Source organism: Spermophilus citellus (genome assembly GCF_964194105.1).
Source record: "Spermophilus citellus genome assembly, chromosome: 8".
NCBI classification, from domain to species: Eukaryota; Metazoa; Chordata; class Mammalia; order Rodentia; family Sciuridae; genus Spermophilus; species Spermophilus citellus.
Genome location: NC_138189.1, coordinates 130,192,344 through 130,212,950, shown reverse-complemented (window position 1 = coordinate 130,212,950; position 20,607 = coordinate 130,192,344). Strand labels below are relative to the sequence as shown.

General features: G+C 36.2%; 1 protein-coding gene across 5 annotated transcripts in view; it reads right to left on the bottom strand.

Moving 5' to 3' along the window:
- LRBA (LPS responsive beige-like anchor protein) overlaps positions 1-20,607 on the bottom strand; it is a 755,692-nt gene that overhangs the window by 51,521 nt on the left and 683,564 nt on the right. For all 5 annotated transcript variants that reach the window (XM_081304745.1, XM_081304743.1, XM_081304747.1 and 2 more), the window contains exon 49: positions 1,058-1,147. In XM_081304745.1, coding sequence (XP_081160871.1) covers positions 1,058-1,147 — 90 coding nt within the window. The remainder of the gene's footprint in view (positions 1-1,057; positions 1,148-20,607) is intronic.

Sequence of the window (20,607 nt, the reverse complement as noted above, 5' to 3'; positions counted from 1 at the left end):
TATGAGAATCATGCAATTTGATTCGTTACTGTGCCAATTTTTTTTTTTTCCCATCTCATTGAAGAATTTCTTCCTGAAACTTCAGGAACTACAAAGGTAGAATGACCATGTTATTTTGCAGCTCAAGTCTAATTCTGGACTGGCTTTTGACTTGCTTCGACCAACAAAATATGGCATAAATGATGTATAAGTTCAAAAGCAAGCCTCAAGAAGTCTCCCGATTCTGTCTTCATTTTCTTGGGAACTTCTGCCATGGGAAGAGTCTGATCTAACTTCCTTAAAGGGTGAGAGTCCACATGGAAAAAGAAGCTCATCCACTCAGCCCCAGCGTGAGTGAGTCAAGGTGAAAAGAGCAGAAGAAATGCCAATAGAACTCTCAGAATCATGAGAAATCAAATAAATCATTGTTTTAAGTCATTAAAGTTTTGATATACTGAGCACCCCCACCAACCTCTCCCCTGACCTTCAGTAACAATACCTACATATCAAAATTAGTTTAAAAATTCCCAACCTAAGAAATATATTGGGATGTTAAATAATGATCAATGTAAAATAATGATCAAAGAAGCAAAACTAATCTAGAAACTCATAGGATCCAATCGGAAAATTAAACAAATCCTAGGTCTGGAGTCCTTTTCCCACAGTGAGGAGAAGTGACAATCAAGACCTCTTAATTCTGCAACACAAAACATGAACTGAGGGCTGGGTTGTGGCTCAGTGGTAGAGTGCTCACCTAGCATGCATGAGGCACTGGGTTTGATCTTCAGCACCACAAAAAAATAAAAATACAGACATTGTGTCCACCTAAAACTAAAAAATAAATATTAAAAAGAAAACATGAACCGATGACATATTAGTGCACTGGAGATCTTTACCTTCTCAAAGACTCGAGAAGAGAAGGCAGTGGCATTTGCTGGTTGTTAGTGGGTTAACACATATTGCATAAGAGCAGGCCCTGGTGGGGTGGAGCACCTCAAGCACAGTGAGTGACTGTTAAGAATATCAAGCATGGTCTGAAAGACAGGCCAGGAAAGAGCAGAGTGAAAATGGCACTCACCGCTTGCATGGCAGAACCTCTGGGAGGATGGGGCTCTATGAGAAGTTGAGAAGGCGTCTGTCCAAAACTTCGGATTTGAGCTTCGACAGCCTGAAAAAGGCATGGCAAGTCTGAGGTTAAGAGGTGTTAATTACAGGCACTAGAACCACAACTGCCACCTGAAAATGTCATTCCATACTTCTGGCTTGTTTCATGTTGAAAATTGACCTGTATTTTCACAGGGGGCTGTGCACCTGGCAAGGGCATTGAGGGTGAGGTCACCCTGTAGTACTGTGGAAGCTGTTCCTATAAAACTCTGCAAAACATTCTCATCATGCTCAGTGATATGAAACAGAAACCAGCTATAACAATCAGAAATTGTCCTTTTTGGCTTCGTCTCTGTTTTCTTGCGTTTGGTTTTTCTGCTTGCATCATCTATGATGACAAAAGGCTAATCTTTTACAGGTAGACAGAAAAACTATTGCTTCTTTGATTCTAGGCCCCATTTCATCCTGGGAAGCAGAAAAGTGGAAAAAAGAAGTGCAATACCTGTGAAAGTGGTTGATGTGTATAGCTTTTGCATTAGTGTAAAAATAGCATTATTGTTAACAGTCTCTTTGAACCTAGATGGCTAAATAACATTATTATATAACTTTCTTATTTAATAACAAATGTTGTATCCAAGCATGAGACAGTTAAGCCAGGGACCAACTAAACATAAGGAGCCTGTGTGCACCCTTTCTGAAAGGGGTGTGTGTGCGCACGCATGTGCGCCTTTTGCAAAGCACTTCCCTGTTTTGGCTGCCACCGTCCTCCAACATAGAAGCCCACTTTCCAACTCCTGCATCATGGGATACTATAAAATGCCAGGGGGGCTATCACAATCCTTAGTGATTCTGTTTACTTGTATATGTCTGTCTCTTCCTATTAAAAGACAAGATCCATGAAAGCCCTTACGTGTCTTCTTTACCATTAGGTCTCTAAATTGAGTGCATAAATACTACAGGATGTGTGAAGGCAAGAAGGAAGCAGATATACAAAAGGGTTGTTTCAGCAAACCCATACAGTCCAGTATTCTTAATTCTCAGAAAAAAAAAAAGAAACTCAAATTCACAATATATAGTCATCGTGTTATTGTTTTAATCTTGAAGAAAGGAGGTCTTCAGTTTTCATATACTCTTTATGACCTTCACGCTGCAGGCAATTAATAAATCATAAAGAAAATAATCATTATCATTTACTAATTTCTTATTGGATGAGACTAGCACTAATGGCCTTGCACAAGGACCTTGCATGAAACAATGATAGTATTTATTCGTTTATGCATTCAATGATCATGAACTAAGTACACATATCTATTAAATCTTAATGTTTCTGCACTTACTATATTACTGACATAGGAAACAGGGTAAATATATTGGGAGGCTCAATATAGCTCCGATGCCACCTTCCAGTACGTTAAGGCATGTTCTATGATCACTGCCAAGCAGAAAAGACTGGGAAGGACCTGTGTGAGGGCTGAGTGATGAGGTGGGAGCAGGATGGGCCGAGTTCAAATCCTGTATCTAGCCATTTACGAACTGTGATCTAGGGCAAGCTGTTTAACATAAGTTTTAATCTTCTCTCCCATAAAATATGGATAATAACAGTACTTATCTCACAGTGTTATATTAAGGACTAAACGACATGAATTTAAAAGTCAAGATTAGACCCTGAATGTACACTGAACAAAAATTCACTGTGGGCTGCTAACAGCAACAACTATTCATTTAATATTTACAATTGCCAGAAACTTTTTTAAATCATTAACTATCTTCTATCAATTAATCTTTAAATTTTATGCAACACTTGACTACATCCATTTTCTAGATAAGGAAAATAGAGCACGAAGAACTTGGTAATCTTGTGTAGGTCACATAGTAATTACATAGGAGACTTGAAATGTATACCCAGCACCCTGATTCTAGAGCTCAGACTCTCAAACTTTGAGCCATCCTGTTTCCTTATCTGTTAGGTACTATGCCAGGCTCTAGGGATGAGAATAAGCACAAGAAAAGTATAAACTTACAATCTAATGATGAGTTTATAAAGGATCTTTATTGTGTCATCACAATAAGGCAGGAGGATATAAACTTGAAGCCAGACTAGGCAATTTAGCAAGGTATTGTCTCAACAAATAAAAAGTAGGCTGTGGAAATACCTCAGTGGTAGATCACCTCTGGGTTTAATCCTCAGTACCAAAAAAAGGGGTGGGGGTGTGAGTGGGTGTCTGAGAATGTAGTGCTTCAACATATGACCTATGGTGTCAGATGGCTCAGAATGCAAATCCTGGCCTGGCCATTTATATGCTGTTTGAATTTGGACAAGAAGCTAAATCTCTGTTTCACACCCATTAAATAGAGATAATGACAATATTTAGTTCATAGAATTGTCTGGAAAATTAAATAGATACTGCATATAAAGTGTTTAACACAGTACCTGGAACATACACAGCACCAAATCAAATGCTGTATTATCATTAGTTTTGAGACAAGTGTGATCTCCATTTAACACAGCTAAAATAGGGAAAGAAGACATGCTGCAGGACTGTATATAGGAAGATGATGGTGAACATGTTATTTTAGGAAACTAAAATCTATCTCAGGATTTTAAAGTATATTGCAGGGTGAGGGGCCTAGAGTCAGATTTCTTCGGTAGTTCTGAGAACAGTCCTAGACGTAAGGTGTTGTACATCTTAATCCTTGTGAAACCTACAGTAAAGAGAAGAAATGGATGAATATGTGAATCATGTCTGTGGAAGCTCAATAAGTATTAGAGACTCTTGATGACTTTGAGCAATGAAGAAAAAAGACAAAACTATATATTTTTTTAAACTTGCATGCTTCAGAGAACAGCAAAGAAATGAACAGAAGTAGGAGCTTTTGTTGGGGGAAAAATAATTTGGCAGGAGAAAGACAATAAATTTTAAATCAGACATGTGGAATCTGCAGTCTAGTGTGCAAAAGAAAACCCAAGACTGGCTCTGAGATGAGAGATCAGAGGTATTGATTTGGGTGTCATTCATTCAGAGAGAAATTTAAGTCAATGGTTTATGATCTTGTCTTCTTGCTATACATGGGTTTATGTTTTTAGGTGGCAGAAATGACTTCTTTTTTGAAATAAAACCTTACATGAAACCTCAGTACATAAAAAACATAGGTATAAGGCTCTTCTGCTTCAGCAGGCTCTGGGACAACTGTGAGAAGTCACTGGGCTCAGGAGCACAGCTTGAAACCCCTGGTGAGCCCCAGGAAGAAGACACATGAGATGCACACACAAAAGCAGCTAGAGCTGAACCTGCAGAAATACTTAGATTTAAGATATGGTGTCAAGAAAGAATGAAGAAGACAAAGAAAGGGCAGTTGGCAGGGGGAAGGGTAGGAATAAAAGCAGTAGAGGGTGACATCAGAGCCCTAAGATGAGAGTTCTAACAAGAGTGGTCAATAATGCCAACTATAGAGAAACCAAGAACAATGATGTCATAGCATGTCAATCTTTATCATAGATATAAATGTTATGCAATTGGTCTTAATACTACATGTACTGTTTGCACTTAACTTTGTTTTGAAATGAAAATATGGGAACATAAGGGTACAGTAAAGTGGTAGAGCACATGCTCAGCATGTATAGGACCTAGGTTCAACCCCCAGCTCCAAAAGAAGGAGAAAAGAAAAGGATCAGGATGATAAGAAAACTTTCAAAAATGCCAATCTCCTCTTTTAAACACATTTTTTAAAAAAATATTTTTTAGGTGTAGATGAACACAACACAATGCCTTTATTTTTATGTGGTGCTGAGGATCGAACCTGGGTCCCGCCCGTGCTAAGCGAGCGCTCTACCGTTGAGCCACAATCCCAGCCCTAAGCACATTTTTAAAAAATATTTTTTTCAGTTGTGGTTGGACATAATACCTTTATTTAATTAATTTATTTTTATGTGGTGCTAAGAATCAAACCCAGTGGCTTGTACATGCAAGACAAGCGCTCTATCGCTGAGCCACAACTCCAGCCCCTTTTAAACACTTCTTTTTTTTTAATATTTATTTTTCAGTTATCGGTGGACACAACATCTTTATTCTATTTGTATGTGGTGCTGAGGATCAAACCCAGCGCCCCGCGCATGCCAGGCAAGCACGCTACCACTTGAGCCACATCCCCAGCCCTTAAACACTTCTTTTAAATTTTTTTCTTCTATAGTTGTACATAGACAGCTTGTCTTTATTTTGTTTATTTTTATGTGGTACTGTGGATCGAACCGAGTGCCTCACACATGCGAGGCAAGCACTCTGCCACTGAGTTACAGCCCCAGCCCCTCTTTTAAACACTTTTTAAAATTCAATTGTAACAGAAATGGTACATCACTGGCCACTTTGAGGAAAAGGCTTTTTTTGCATCACGTAAGGCAATCATCTGATTATTCTGTCTCTTTGACATAGAATAATCACAGGTTAAATAATAATAAATTTTCTTTGCAACTCATGCAGGTATTTTAAAAGGCTGTAGAATTCTTAGACACAAATGCTTTACTTCTTAGTAACCCTTGGATTGCTGGCAGTAAAATAATGCAATAGGAAGGGCTTTTTTGAGTGTGAGAATTAAGGAGTAAGATTGTAAGGCAGTGACTCAAAACTTGAATCAAACTTATATTGCCAACCATTAATTCCAGATTCTTACTATTGTTTTAAAATTCACTGGCCATTTTTCATTTGTCTTGATTTCTGAAGCAGTTTGCAATATTAATCACAACTATTTCTTCACATTCTCTCTCTTGTGACTTCAATGGTTTTGCACTAGACGGGTTCTCTGTTGCTTTATTTTTTGTCTTTTGCTAACTTTTTTTGCCCATAAATTAATGATACAAGTTATCCTTTATTAGCATTCTGATTTTTTAAAAACAATTCTATACTTCTCCTGGATTTTTTTTCTATTGGACATCAACCTTACTTCTGTTTGAAAGATTTCCAAATCCATAACCAGTGGATTGTTCACTTCTGTGAACTGTCCATCTATACTGCTGCCTGCTGTCCATCTGTGTGTACTGTGTTCATGTTTCAGCATGAACATGTCTGAGAGTTGGAAAAATTAATTTTTTTCTACCATTCTTCAGTCAAGGATAGATTCTTCTTCTGATTCTTTTTTAATGATCAGAATCTTACTGACATTTAAAACACGACCTCTTTCTTTTGAGTGACATAATCACTTTCCAAAAGACCCTACCTCCTAGCACTATCACAATAGGGATTAAGTTTTGTAATTTTTTGTTTTGGTTTGGTTTGTTTGGGTACTTGGGATTAAACTCAGGGACACACCACCACTGAGCCACATCCCCAGCCCTATTTTTTATTTTATTTAGAGACAGGGTCTCATTGTTTCTTAGCACCTTGCTTTTGCTGAGGCTGGCTTTGAACTCGTGATCCTCCTACCTCAACCTCCCTTCACTGAGATTACAGGCAGGTACCATCACACCCTTCAGGTATTAAGTTTTAACACATGAATTTTGGAAGACACTCAGTTTGGAAAACAAAGCAGTTACTAATTTTTAACTTAATTAAAAACTAAAGAAGGTGGTGCTTTGAAATCTATTGAAACTTGACTGACCTTGGACATAATTATTAATTTTTCATAAATGTCCCATGTGGACTTGGAAAACTGGGTTTTCTACAAGTTTCAGGGTTAGCAGCTATTTTGTAGTAAGATAGTAAATAAGGAAGTATAGTTAATTAGCAAATGTAGATAATTTTATTATTAATATTATTGTTTTGGGCTGTCACATTTGACCTTTAAATTAATTACATTTATCATATATATGTATATATGATATATATATATATATATATATATATATATATATACACACACATACATACTCATATACATATATATAATGTACATATGACTTTGTATTTTGCCATGTTACAGTGAAAAATTGATCAGGTTATGAAACATAAAATACAAATGTTAAAGAAAAGTGAAAATATGGCCCCTAAAATGTTTATGGTTGTTATCTTTGGTAAGTGAGATCATAGAGTTCTTTCATTTTTCTCTTTCTGTATTATGAAAATTGTTTCTCTTTAATCTTAGTGAGGACAACCACAATTCTTTTTCACTTTGAGAGGCAAAATGCCCCTGCTTGGAAATCCGCACCAGTGGTATATGTGACATAAGAATATGAATACACACTGTGCCAGCTGTCTTCTGCGATCACTTTCTGGGTTTGGGCCGTGTTCTTGACATTGACTGTTGCCAGGGTATAGTGTCTCTGTACAAAGATCTTAAAACTCTGATACGGATGAAATGATTTTTAATTTTTTAACTTTTGTCTCACTCAGAAATCACAGAACCTTCAATCTCTTACTTTTGTTTTTGTTTTGTTATTTAACCCATTGAACTATGTGGGTTCTTTTATACTTTTGAGCAATTTGAATTTATTTATTCATTTCCTCATGGTATTTGACAGAGAAGAAAAGAACATTTCTACTTTAGGAGAAAATATCTTACTTATATCATAGTTAATTATAAATCTTATCAAGGATTAAGATTTGTGAATAATCTTTGGATTCATTACTGAGTGTGTGTATGGGTGTGTGCTTATGCATGTGTGTTGGTATGTGAGTGTGTATAATCAAACAGTCATACGAAAGGATTTCAAAACTTATTTTTCAAAGTAATATATTTTACCTATAAAAATGCAAATAATACAAAATCAAAAGTAAAAAATGAAAAGCTCCATCCCCCAATTTGGGGTTCATTAGCTAATGCCAGAGTTACAGTGGTTCCTATGTGATATGGTTAGATAAATGCAGAAAAAAAGCCTTTGCCACAGAATTCATTGCCCTTTACAAATGCTTGAAATCCTGCCATTAGAGATCATTGATTTGGTTACAAATCTTTTTTTCTTTTTTTAAACAATCCTTTGCCATCGTTCAGCTGTCTGTGAACAGGATTGGATAATAGATTTTGATAGAAGGGAAAAGTATAGACACAGCACAGAGCTCATGCAGGGAGAGCCAGGGCTGATTCTGGGGTGTGTCTGGGAGTTGGAGAAAGGAAGGGTGGAGGCCCAAAGGCTGAAAAAGATCCACCACAGCAGCATTAGCAGAGGACGTCGCTGCCCCAAGGCCTGCGTGCAGTGTTGTCTTTGTCTTTTCATCGTGCACTCGGCTTTGCAAACTATGTTCCCTGAGGAAGTATCATTTTCTCCTTATTTTTCAAACAATTATAGGTCATTTTATGTTTATATGGGTTCTGAAATTAACTAAATGTATTGATTTCTTCTAAAAAATGGATCTGAGCTCCATTTACACAGATGGATAGGGAAGAGGGGAGAGAGGAGGAGACAGCTCACTGTATGCAGTGGGCCTCATAACTTGAAAGTCAAACCTGCAAACTATGTTTAGTGTCAGTGCTTGGTTTTCCCTCTTCCAAATTTATCCTTCCAAATGCTGTTTTAGCAACTCATAATCACCCTGAGAAGGTCTGTTTTCCAAAAGAAGCAGCAGCAGTGTTTAAGTTTACATGACCCCAGTTTCATGACAGCAGTAGCAAATCAGATATCTTATCCAAGGAAAAGCATTTTGGGCTTAGAATTCCATCACTCTCACGGTGGGAGTCAACAGCTCATTTTGGCTTCAGCACTGCTGCAGAACACTGGCCGCAGTGAATCTTTCAAAAAGCATAAACACAATTGGTATTTATAGCATTGTTAACATTGGTTAAATAGTTGGGGGAGTTGTCTACAAGCCTGTTTTAGGAAGGTGAGGGAGGAATCTTTGTTGTGACTGCTGTAAGATTTAAGAGCAGGACAACAGGATTACATTGGTTGTAGCAATATAATAAATTAGAAGTATTGAATGCAATAAGTTTAAATTTCATGCAGCTACAATTCCAAGTGTTCCAGAAACAATCCTGAAGCATCTCTGGCCAGAAGTGTGTTACACAGATGGCACATTTGACACAGTGCAGGGCAGGAACTGTACAATGAAAAGCCAAATAAATGGTAAGGATTAGTCAAGTTTTAATTGAAAACCTACATAAAAAAATACCATGAAATTATGCCAGACATTATTGTACATCAAAACCACAATAATCAGACAGTTTCCCTTAGTCAATTAAATGAGCATCATAGTTGTCAGTAAAGCTAATCTTTGTATTTCACTCATTATGATCAGTTAAGGAAGTAAATAAGTAGCTAAGTTATGTAGCCAAGGCTACAAAGCAAAGTACTAGTATTTTTATGCATTTTTTAAAAATCCCCTTACAGTTATTGCAAGGAATTCACAGGCCAGTGCTTTGTATCATGAACCCATTTCCTCTAGGCATTGTTCATACTGGGATGTGAAGTATAGCCTCAGATCAAGTGACTGAATTTTGTCACTTGATTTTAAAATAAATATAACATTTCAGTAAGGTTAAGATGAATAAAAAAATTGCACAGACCTGAAAAATCAGCATAAAATGCTTGACAGTATGATAGATTTATAAATTATCAGAATAATAACTTAGTTTTCTTGGAAACTATTTGTAATTTAATCATTGCTTTTAGTTTTCATTATTAGCACAAAGAAACAACTGAAATTCTATTCTGTTCATATTTGGGAAACATTTAAGAACAAATTTTTTAAATATGGGGTAAATCATATTATAACTGTAAATTGGTTGTCTTAACTTCTCTGTTTCCCTGCCAATGCAATGAGAGAGGGAGGGAGGGAGGGAGAGGGGAAAGAGAGGGAGGAAGAGAAATGCACACACATATGTGAGTGTGTGTGTTGTCTCTGAGGTTTAAGTTTCTTGAAGCCAAGGAGCATGTTATTTAATTCCTTTCTTTATCTCAATTTGGTGGTCTGAAACAGTGGGTACTCACAAACACTGTTGAGAAAATTAGACTATTTGGTTCCTACCATATGAATGACTGACCAGATGACTGCATCCTTTCATGACATAGTTTAAACATATTTTGGTTTTGAGAAATATTTTAACCTTCAGAATGCACTAAATTAACTCTCCTGTTTTGTTCTGTGTTTTAAGACTTAATTTTTGCTATGTTTTCACTGTGTTTGCTTTTGGTGTTGGGAACCGCTTTGAAAACATTCCATTTATTTTTCTAGGCAGCTGCTTTATCTACTCATTTCCAGTAGCCAGAGATGGAGGTGTTTTGAATGAGCACATCAATGTTCTAGACAGAGATACTGTTTGAAATTATCCATGAGCACAGTGCCACTGAACATTATTGAGTGACATTTGTTTCTGTTGGTTGTGTCTGCTCTGACTAGCTGGTTTCTTTCAGATTGGCAGCTGGGATTATGCTATAGTAGATGGACAGCTACAAGAACTGGAGATTGTAGTGAGGCTGAGCTGGGTCTCAACTTAATGTGCCTGGAATGCATGGGCTCAGTTACGAGGCACCAATGGAAAGGACTATGCGTATATCTACAAATTATAATTACTTCATGTTTTACCTGTTTTTACCTTTATGTTGGTAAAAATACTCCTTTCTCTCCCTTCTTTTAACACTCCCCTGAATTTTTGCCACTGCATTCTTAATTTTTAAATAAGTTTTATTGTATTTGGAAGCTGCTCTTCCTCTGTTCTTTGTGAACTCCGTAACAACATGATGTGTGTGTGCCTGCTGTATTTTGTGTACTGTTTGGAGGAAAACATACTGTTTACTTTAAAAATGTAGGTACCTTTCTAAATATTTAATTCTTAAAAGGTAGAAAAATATTGTTAAAACTGAGGACTCAATGGAAGTAAATGAGTTAGAAAGTAAGCTCAATATGACCAAATTGACTTTATTAGCAAGATACATTGATGATTGATGAGTTTTAGACCAATTAATCTACTGGGGTTCTTAACTGGTTAAATATATATTTCTGGCTATTATGTTACTGGATAAATTAAACTTCATAAAATCATATCAAATATTGGCAGACTTTCTAAAGGTTTTTGTATTTTCTTAGTTTGGATTTCTTTTGAAGTGGATTTGTTGTTGTTCATTTCAAAAGTAATCCATCCTCTGTCAGACGTCAAAAGTGGAGATAACAGAGATTATTATTTTGCCCATCTTTTCATCTTCACCATAGAGAAGAGCTGGTGACGGTTTGATACATAGCCTTCCAGGCCTTACATGAAGTGTTCATGCATGTGTGTGTGCTCACATAACCCATGTCAGAGAGTGTGTGTGTATTTTTACTTATATGAGGTCATACTCTATACACTTTGGGAACCAGAGATTTTTTTCTTTCATCAGTATATTGTCAACTGGTTTTCATGTAGGATGTATTCAACTCAACTTACACATTGTAATGGTTCTCTACATACTTAATATTCCTTTATCATAGTTTGTTTAGGTAGCTTTTTTCTCCAAATTTTTAGTTACAAAGAGTTCTGTAGTAACCATTTTTGTACCTAAATCTTTTTATATCCATTTGATTCTTTACAAAAATTCTTTATGAAAATTCTTAGAAGTGAAATCTTTATTTGAAAACATAACAATCTGATTCTTTTCTAATTTTTAAAAATATTTTTTCTTTATGTCTAATTTTCCAAAATTTTAAAAGGTCTTCAATCTATCTGATTAAGTTTAAAATAATCCATAGCCACATATTTAAAAATTACATTTTCCCTGAAAGGCTATTTTTTTTAAGAGAGAGAGAGAGAGAGAGAGAGAGAGAGAGAGAGAGAGAGAGAGAGAGAATATGAATATATAAATTTTTTTAATATTTATTTTTTAGTTTTTGGCAGACACAACATCTTTGTTTTGTATGTGGTGCTGAGGATTGAACCCGGGCCGCACGCATGCCAAGCAAGCGTGCTACCACTTGAGCCACATCCCCAGCCCAAAGCTATTTTTTAAAAAATATCTTTATTTTTAAATTTATTTTTATTTATTTATTTTTTAATGTGGTATTGAGGATTGAACCCAGTGCCTCACACAAGCAAGGCAAGCGCTCTACCACTGAGCTATATAGCCCTAGCCCTGAAAGACTATTTTTTACATTTATGCTTCATTGAGTTTAAATTTATATATATATATATATTTCTAGAGCACTCTGAACACATTTCAACCTTAATTTTTTTTTTTTGCAGAATTTGAGTTAGGTTTATTTACTATTTTTAAAATATTGTGATCATATTGTTCTGACTACTAAAAAGTAACTGTTCTTCTTTCCCTAGGTGAAGAGGGAACCTGGTTTCTACATGTTTTTAAATAACACTTTGTCTTTTTTTTTTTTTTAACTCGGCTAGAGATGTCACCAGCAAGACCACTCACACTATGTAGATACTTTTCTGCTGGGGATTTCATCCCATCCTGTCCAGTTCTTGTTGTGTATCCTGTCAGTTGGCCTTAGCAGTTAATGTTATCAGGATTTTTGTCCTGTGGGAATTAAATAGAAACTTAGACATGATGACTAAGTGGTCATTTGATATGCATTTTTTTTCAATCTGCTGATATCAAAGCTAGATTTTAACAGGGCTCCAAAGGATACTGTGGCTAGTTAGCTATAAGTGGAGACTGCCAAATATCCAACAAGTTGTTCTCCAATTCAAGTTCAAATGCGCTAAGGAAAGAAAAACCGGCACAAGTAACATTATGGTGTGTAGCACAGTGCAAATCTCTAGAGGGTCTGACTGTAAATATTTAAAGAATTAAATCTAAGCTTTGAAATCTTGTTAAACATTTCTTGTTAAAGAGGTAGACTAGAATCTTTAAGACAGTTTTCTAAAACTTAATTTGAGTAATGTTAAAAAAATTTAAAATATTAATGGCATATTTTTTCTTACTAAATTGTTTCATTTCTATTTTCTTCTTCCAGTAGTGGTTTTAGATGTAAATATGAAGGGGATAAAATTTAAAGTTGCAATTTAAAGTTGTATGCATTAGAAAAGCAGCATATATATTAATTGCATCCATATGTTTAAGTTATTTCTATACTAACTCCCATCTTAAAAGAAAATTTTACAATATTTATTATTGATTACTGGGTACTGTGCTGAGTTGACTTGTTTCCTTAGCTAGACTAAAAAATTTACTTCAGAGAAGACTTTCTTAAGTCAAAGCCAAACATTACATTGTCACTAAGCCAAAACTACTTCCCTTTACTTCTGATTCTTTTCTTTATTTCTTCCTTTCATTGTATCATGTGTGTGTCTATTCCTTCCCTCCCCTACCCCTCTCTCTATATATGCTTTTCCCATATATATGGCTATAAAATCATGCAAGTATGTAATAGTTGGCATAAAAAACAGTAGAACACACAGCTTGTTGAAAATCTCTTCATAATATTTCCATTTGGAAATCCATTAATAAATTCTCTGGGTAATATTTGAGATGCTGTTTATAAAATATAAATATGTGGTTTTACTAGAATATCTTGAAGTATTTGCATGGCCTGTTTTATTACTGGGTATTTCAACATCTGGAATGCTGCCTGCTGAATTCAGGTTTTATTATACAAAGTAGTAACAGGCTATTTAGAGAAATAATTGGGAATTGATGAATAAGAATGCTAAATAATAAAGCAAGCTTTTAGTGGAAATGTTTTAATGGAATGTTTGATTCAATACTAGGCTGCTCTGTAACCGTGGTAGTAATGTGTCTCTTAGCTGTAACCCTACTGAATTAAGTTGCCTTGTATGGCCATTCATGCAATAAATATTTATTGAACACGTACTAATGTGTCAAGCCCCAGAAGTACAAAAATACTTGGCAGTCTCTGCTTTTAAAGAAACTAATGGCCTAAGCAACAGGACAGATAATTATTCTATATTTATAATATTACATAAACAGGCAGTAGAGAAGTAGGTTTGTGCACATTGCTCTGAGAACGATAAGGGAAGAATGGCAACAGTCTAGAGGAGGTCAAGAAAGATCTTCCAAAGGCCAGAGGAACCTGACTTTGGTCTTCAAGAATGAGAAGGAGGCAACATAGACAAAGGGAATAGAAAAAAGAGGAATAGAGAATATATGCAGGGCTTTAAAAGGCAGTATGACACCTTGCATGTCACAATATAGGATGAGGGGACGCTGGAAAGGACTAAGATTAGAAATATAAGTAGAGACTGGATAACTATTATTAATCTTAATGATGACCATTGTTACTTAACACCAACCAGACACTGTGTTACATCTCATTCATATATATATATATATATATACACACACACACACACACACACACATCTATCTATCTATCTAGCAGTAACAACATCACACACTTAACTTATGGCTTGCTATGTGCCAACAACTGTTCTCAGTGCTTAATGCAATAAAATACTTACAGCTATTATCATATTTAGATGAGGAAATTAAAACACAGAAGGTTAAGAAACTTGCCCCAGATCACTGTGCTACAGAGTGGTGTTGCTCAGCTTTAATCACAGGCAGTCTGTCTCCAGGACCTGCCTAACTTCATACTGCCCCACTATGCCAAAATTAAGAACTTGGATGGAAGTATTTTAATTAGAGAAATTATATGAACAAATTTACCATTTTAGGACTAAATATCTTATAACTGAGGTCTGTTCATCCCCTCTGAAAAAAATATTAAGGCTGACAGCTAATGTTTATATTTTTTATACTGTGGTATATTTTCATTTTCAGTATAATTTTGCATTAGAAGTCAAAAAATAAATAGCTTAAAGGCAGAAATGCTGTCTTACTTTTTAATGAATCTACCTAGCACATTGCTTAGACTGAGTCCCTTTTGAGACAACTCAAGGCCAACAATGTTAATAATTATTGAATTTGTTCAATGGGTAGATGGGGATCTGTTACCCTATTCCATAATAAAAATTTTGCATATTAAATGAATTTTAAAAATAGATCATCTGGTCTCTTTGACTGTAAGTGAAGGTGAATTCATGAAAAATAGTTAAGGCGTTTGGCAAAGTTTGTTAGGCTACCCTGTTACCAACCCACTTTCTGAAGTTTATATAGGACTAAGGATACCTGTAGGTTTCCTGCAATTTCAAACCTCACTGTGCCTTTATATTTGTTTTTTGTCTATATGGAAAGCCACATGGAAAATTGAAAAGAGGACAATAAACAGATTTACCTAAGGAGCTTTTTCAAATCACATATATCCTCCCAAATTTCTTACTTGTCCTTAATGGTCTCTGCTGTAGCAAGACATGGAAGTGGTTGTCATATCACTCTAGCATGTCAGGTTGAAGAAATGAGAATTACTCCCTTCAGTGACATTTTTCAGAGCTTCCCTGGGATTCATTAGGTCCCTGTAGTAGCAACACCAGTATTCCCATTGAGGCTCTCTGTCCTCCCTACAGCCCATTTTGCTCTCAAGAACTGTGTTCATCTCAATCTTGATTTTGTCTCCCTGGTATCCCAGATAAGTCACAAGGATTCTGGGCTCGCTTGCTGTATAACCAGCACTGGGTAAAACTCGGCTGCTGAGTGAGCACTGAGCGTAAGGCACTCTTGTCCCTGTCGTGTCCCACGGAAGTGCATGATATTCTGACCCTGGTAGTGCACTTGTATAGACAGGCTCTCTACCCTCTCACAAGTTAACTTTACCAGGAAGCCTGATTCAACTGTATACTAGTCAGAAGTAGAAATGGGCAATAAAATTTGGTGAATATTACACTAAAAAAGTGAAACTCAAGCAGGCTTTCTAAGAGAAGGACAGAACTTACACAATTGAAGATGAGGGTGATCTTCTAGGAGGAGCAGTGGCATGAAAGGAAATGAAAGGCAGATATTTGTGGCTAAAAACCAGCTTGAACAAAAAAAAGGAGCACTGTGTAAGGTGGTAGGACAGGGAATAAAAGGAAGGAAACCCATCCGTGCCTGGCATTTGGCCTCTATCTATCAAGTACTGGGGACCACGTGAAGACATTGAGCAGAGGAGGGTTGCACAAAGGAGAATTTGGGAAAACTCAATTCTTCAAGGTACACTGAAAAAAGAAACTGCACAGCGGAAAAAGACTATAGAAAATGTTATAATACTCAACACTTGAAATTATAAGGGATCTGGATTCAGAAAAGAATGATGAAGTGTGAGAAATTTTAAAAAAGAAGTAATTGGGCTTAGACAATGATTGTATGTGAAAAAAGAGGATCTATCCTCATGAATTCATCGAGCCTTATAAAAGGGCTGGAGGAAATTAGTTTCGGCCTTTCATGTTGTGCCCTGTGAGGACACAGTGTTTCTTCTCTCCAGGGGATGCAGGGACAGGTGCCACCTTGGAAATGGAGAATAGAGTTCACCAGATATAAACTTGCTGCCATCCTTTTCCTGGACTTCCAGACTCCAGAAATAAGAGAAATAAATTCCTATTGTTTATAAATTACTCAGTTTAGCCAGGCATGATGGCACATGCCTGTAATCCCAGCTTCTCAGGAGGCTGAGGCAGAAAGATTGCAAGTTTGAGGCCTACCTGCACAATTCAGTGACACCCTGTCTCAAAATAAAACAGAAAGGGCTGGGGATATAGTTCATTGGTAAAACACCCCCAGGGTTCAAACCTCAGAACAACAACAAAAATCAATCTGTGGTACTTTGTTACAGTAGCACAAATGAACTAAGACAATTAAAAAAAAAGATAATTAGGTTGTGTATCTGAAGGCAAGTCCTCTCTGAGGAAGAGATGAACTTCAAGCTGATGTATACACAACTAGGAACCAGAAAGTGAATGAAAATCTGGGGTAGTCAGAATAAATAGCTATCATAAAAGAGTGTCAAGTCAGTGATAAACTTCACATGATCAGAAACAGAGAGAAGTATGATAGGACACATAAATGAAGGAGAGAAAGAGATGATATTAGATTGGGGATGTAGGCATGGCCAGATCATGTGGGTCTTACTCTCTGTTTAATGTGAAATAGGAAGGTTTAAGTAAGGGGTAGCATGACTTGATTTATAGTTTTCAAATACTACTTTGGCAGCTCTGTGGAAGTGGAATGTAAGTAGGTAAAGAAATAGGTGAGCAAGTCTATTTCACATTGGTCCCTGAGGAGATAGTGATGGTGGTTTGGACTAATGATAAACACATACGGTTTCCAGATATGTTTGGGAGATATCAGCAATCTTGCTGCTCTTTTTCACCAACTTCATTTACACCTCTCACCTACATGTAGTTTATTCCACTCACACAGCCACTAATGCTCCTTCCCACATGCTACGCTCACTGCTTTGAATGCTTCTTCTCTTTCTTTTGCTTCATCTACTCCATTAGTTATTTCCTAAGGATTGTGCTCAGTTATTACTTCCTTAATCTGACTTACTCTAATTGGCTGCTCCTCCTTTGTACTTCCATATTCAATTTACGTCACATAGACATATACACACATACACACGTATGTACATATGTTGAGGGTTTAAAAAAATTTATTTCTCACCAACTGAACTCCATCATTGAAGTAATAACCAGAAAATGACTAACTTTTATTTGTTCATCCCTGTCTAGGAAAGAATATATTTTATAATGGGAAAATACAGTCGATTAAAATATGGTAAAAGCAGGGAGAAAAGAAAAAAAATAATACCAGAGAGAAATAAAAAGGGGTAAAGTCATCTGCAGAATAAACAGCTAAAAATAAGAATATATCTGTAGCTGGGGAGTCACAAGATATTTGGAAAAAGATTAGCATGTTTCCCTGAAAAAAATTCTTTCTGGTGTGAGATATATGTAAATGCAGACATGTATATTGATAACCCAGCTGTTTTCTAAAAATTAAAAACAACATAAAAGTTTAATGTGCTGCAGGCTGTTTCTCTGATTACTCTTCCTCCTCTTATGGTTATTATTTCTATCGTTTAGTGCTCTTTTTATAGAGAGATTATTTTTATGATCACTTACTATGCCATATGTATTAACCACTTTCTCTAGAACAGCAACTTCCTCCAGAGGAATGGGGCTTTTGCCAAGTAAGACACAAATATGTGACTTGTACATTGTCATCCTGCATCTGTGTATGACTGGGTGATTGCAAAAGTGTTCTGAACTAAACTATTTTAGAGCAGAAATAAGAAAAGTAGATCTACCAAACAGAAATTGGTCTGGTCTGCTTTTTATACTTTTAAGAAAGGCACAAATCTATCCTGGGATCATTACTATGATTTTCAAGAAACAATGCTTTAATTAAGTCAAGTGGATGTACAAATGTATTAATATTAGTGATGTGAAAGTACCTCACTGGAACAAGATTCTGAAGAAAAGATGGGTGTGGCCTGGTGACGGGCTGGCTTATGAATTCATAGACAGCAATGGTGAAAGCGTTACAACTGCGAGGAGCTCTGAGATAAGACTTGACATGGAGGCTGTACCAGCGGGGGCTTACAGGAACAAGTGTGGCCACACAAGCAGGAGCCACTTTCCTCCATGTCCTTGTACAGTCTTACTGCAATCCCAGAGTTCATGAAGACAGAGAAGCAGCCTGTGACCATCTCCTTAAACAGTTCCCTACCACCAACTCTGCCTTTATCTTCTTTATAGCACAAATCATAACTGTAATTATAGTCTCTATTAGTTATTTCTGTGCATTCCATTACAATATGAATTCCATAAGGCAGGAACTTTGTCTTGCTCAGCTCTACAGCACCTTGAACAAGATGAATATTTGTTGAATAAATGAATAAAAACATAAACTCTCTGAGTTTATCAACTCCTTCCTGCTTTCCTTATCTATTCTGTCCACCTCAGATCCATATTTTGTCATTTGGAAAATATCTCTTTATCAGTTTTATTGTACCCTCTTCTCCCTCAATCCCTTTTTATACATTTCACCATATTTCCAAGCAAAACATCCCTGTGTCTGTACACACACACACACACACACACACAGAAATATATACCTCTGTTCAAGTTTTTTACCACTGATTTTCTTGCTATTGAAAACTACATGAAGGAAATAAATAACAGAAAGAAACTAATAACTTCAAAGCAGTACCTATTAGGCATCTATCACTAGTCAGAAATTTCCATAACAATTGGCTCATCCTTGGTAGGAACCTGCATAGATAATGCTATTGCCCTGCCTCCTCATTCAGACACTGACTTGTGCAAGGCCCCTGCCAGGATGCCCTTCTCTCCAGTTTCAGAAGAGGTACTGTGGTTCACTCCCATCCAGAGCTTATCTCTATCTATGCTCTGGATTTTGTTCCTTTCCACTTTCTTCTAGCTTGATAGTCTCTTCCATGCTTTCTTTCTGTATATCTGACATGCTTCCCATTTCTTGGATTTTTCCAATGGAAACACAGTTAAAACCCAAAAGAGAAAAGTCTCCCTAAAAGTGACTGTTAATGGGTACAAGGATTCCTTTTTGTAGTGACAAAAATGTTCTTAAATTAAATTGTAGTAATGCTTGCGTGACTTTGTAAATACACTAAAATCCATTATATGTTTTCAATAACCTAATTATATCATATGAATTGAATTATATCTCAATAAAGTTGTTAACAATTTTTCCCATAGGGCCAGGGATAGAGCTCAGTGGTAGAGCACTTGCCTTGCATGTGTAGAGCCCTGGGTTCCAGCCCCAGTGCTACAAAGAAAACAAACTAAGCTCCCCCAAAACCTCCCTTAAATGACTTTCTCTTCTGTACCATGTTTATCTCTTCACCTCCCACTCATAGCACAATCCCCTAGCTTCTAAGCTATTATCTCTGGTTTCTTATTGAGAAAAATCCAATAGGCACTTTTCAGTTTTCATCTTTTCAAACTTCTTCCAGACAGGTTCTAAAACACACGCGTGGTCATGTTACAAACCTTCCACTTGTTCTCACTGTCTTAGAATGCAATTACATTTCCTTTACAATTTATAAACAATATGTAAATGTATTTGTATGGCATATATACATACTTTTTATGGAATTGAAGGCCCTTTATGATTTGATTCCTTTCTCCCTCTTACCTTATCACCTCCAATCCATTTCTTATACACCCAGTTCTCCATCCCTGATCTCTGTCATATGCATGCCACAAACTTAAGAAGTATCTTCTGTGTAGATATTCATTGCCCATGACTCTACTCAGTGATCTGAATCATCCTTGAATATGCTGCTCCAACCTTCCATTTCCCAGAAAAAATATGCCTGGGTTCAATTAGCCTGAGTTTAGTACCCATCCCCTGTGCTTGTGCATGTATACATACATATACTTATCTCAATACTAAACTTATCAGTGTATTATAATTGTTTACTTATTTCCATTTTTTCATTAGATAATGAACTCTAGCTGAGTGAGTGCAGGACTTGCCTTTCAACCTTTTAACCTTATTTGAATAATTTGGGTTCAATAAAAGGTTATTGAAAAAAATTAATAAATCAATGACATATTTTTGTTTTCTGCTTTCTTCTTGTCTCAATTTACAATGAACTCTGCATGTGTACCCTAGGAAATGGTCTCTAACCGCTTCTCTAGTGTCAATATGCTATAATTCTATGATGTCATCTTACAGTTGTGTTTTCTAACCTGGATTTAACTCGGAACAACATGAGGGAAGGAATAACACCTGCAGAATATTATGATCTGATATGCCAGGCACTTTACATAATGATACCTTATTTAATCCTCTAT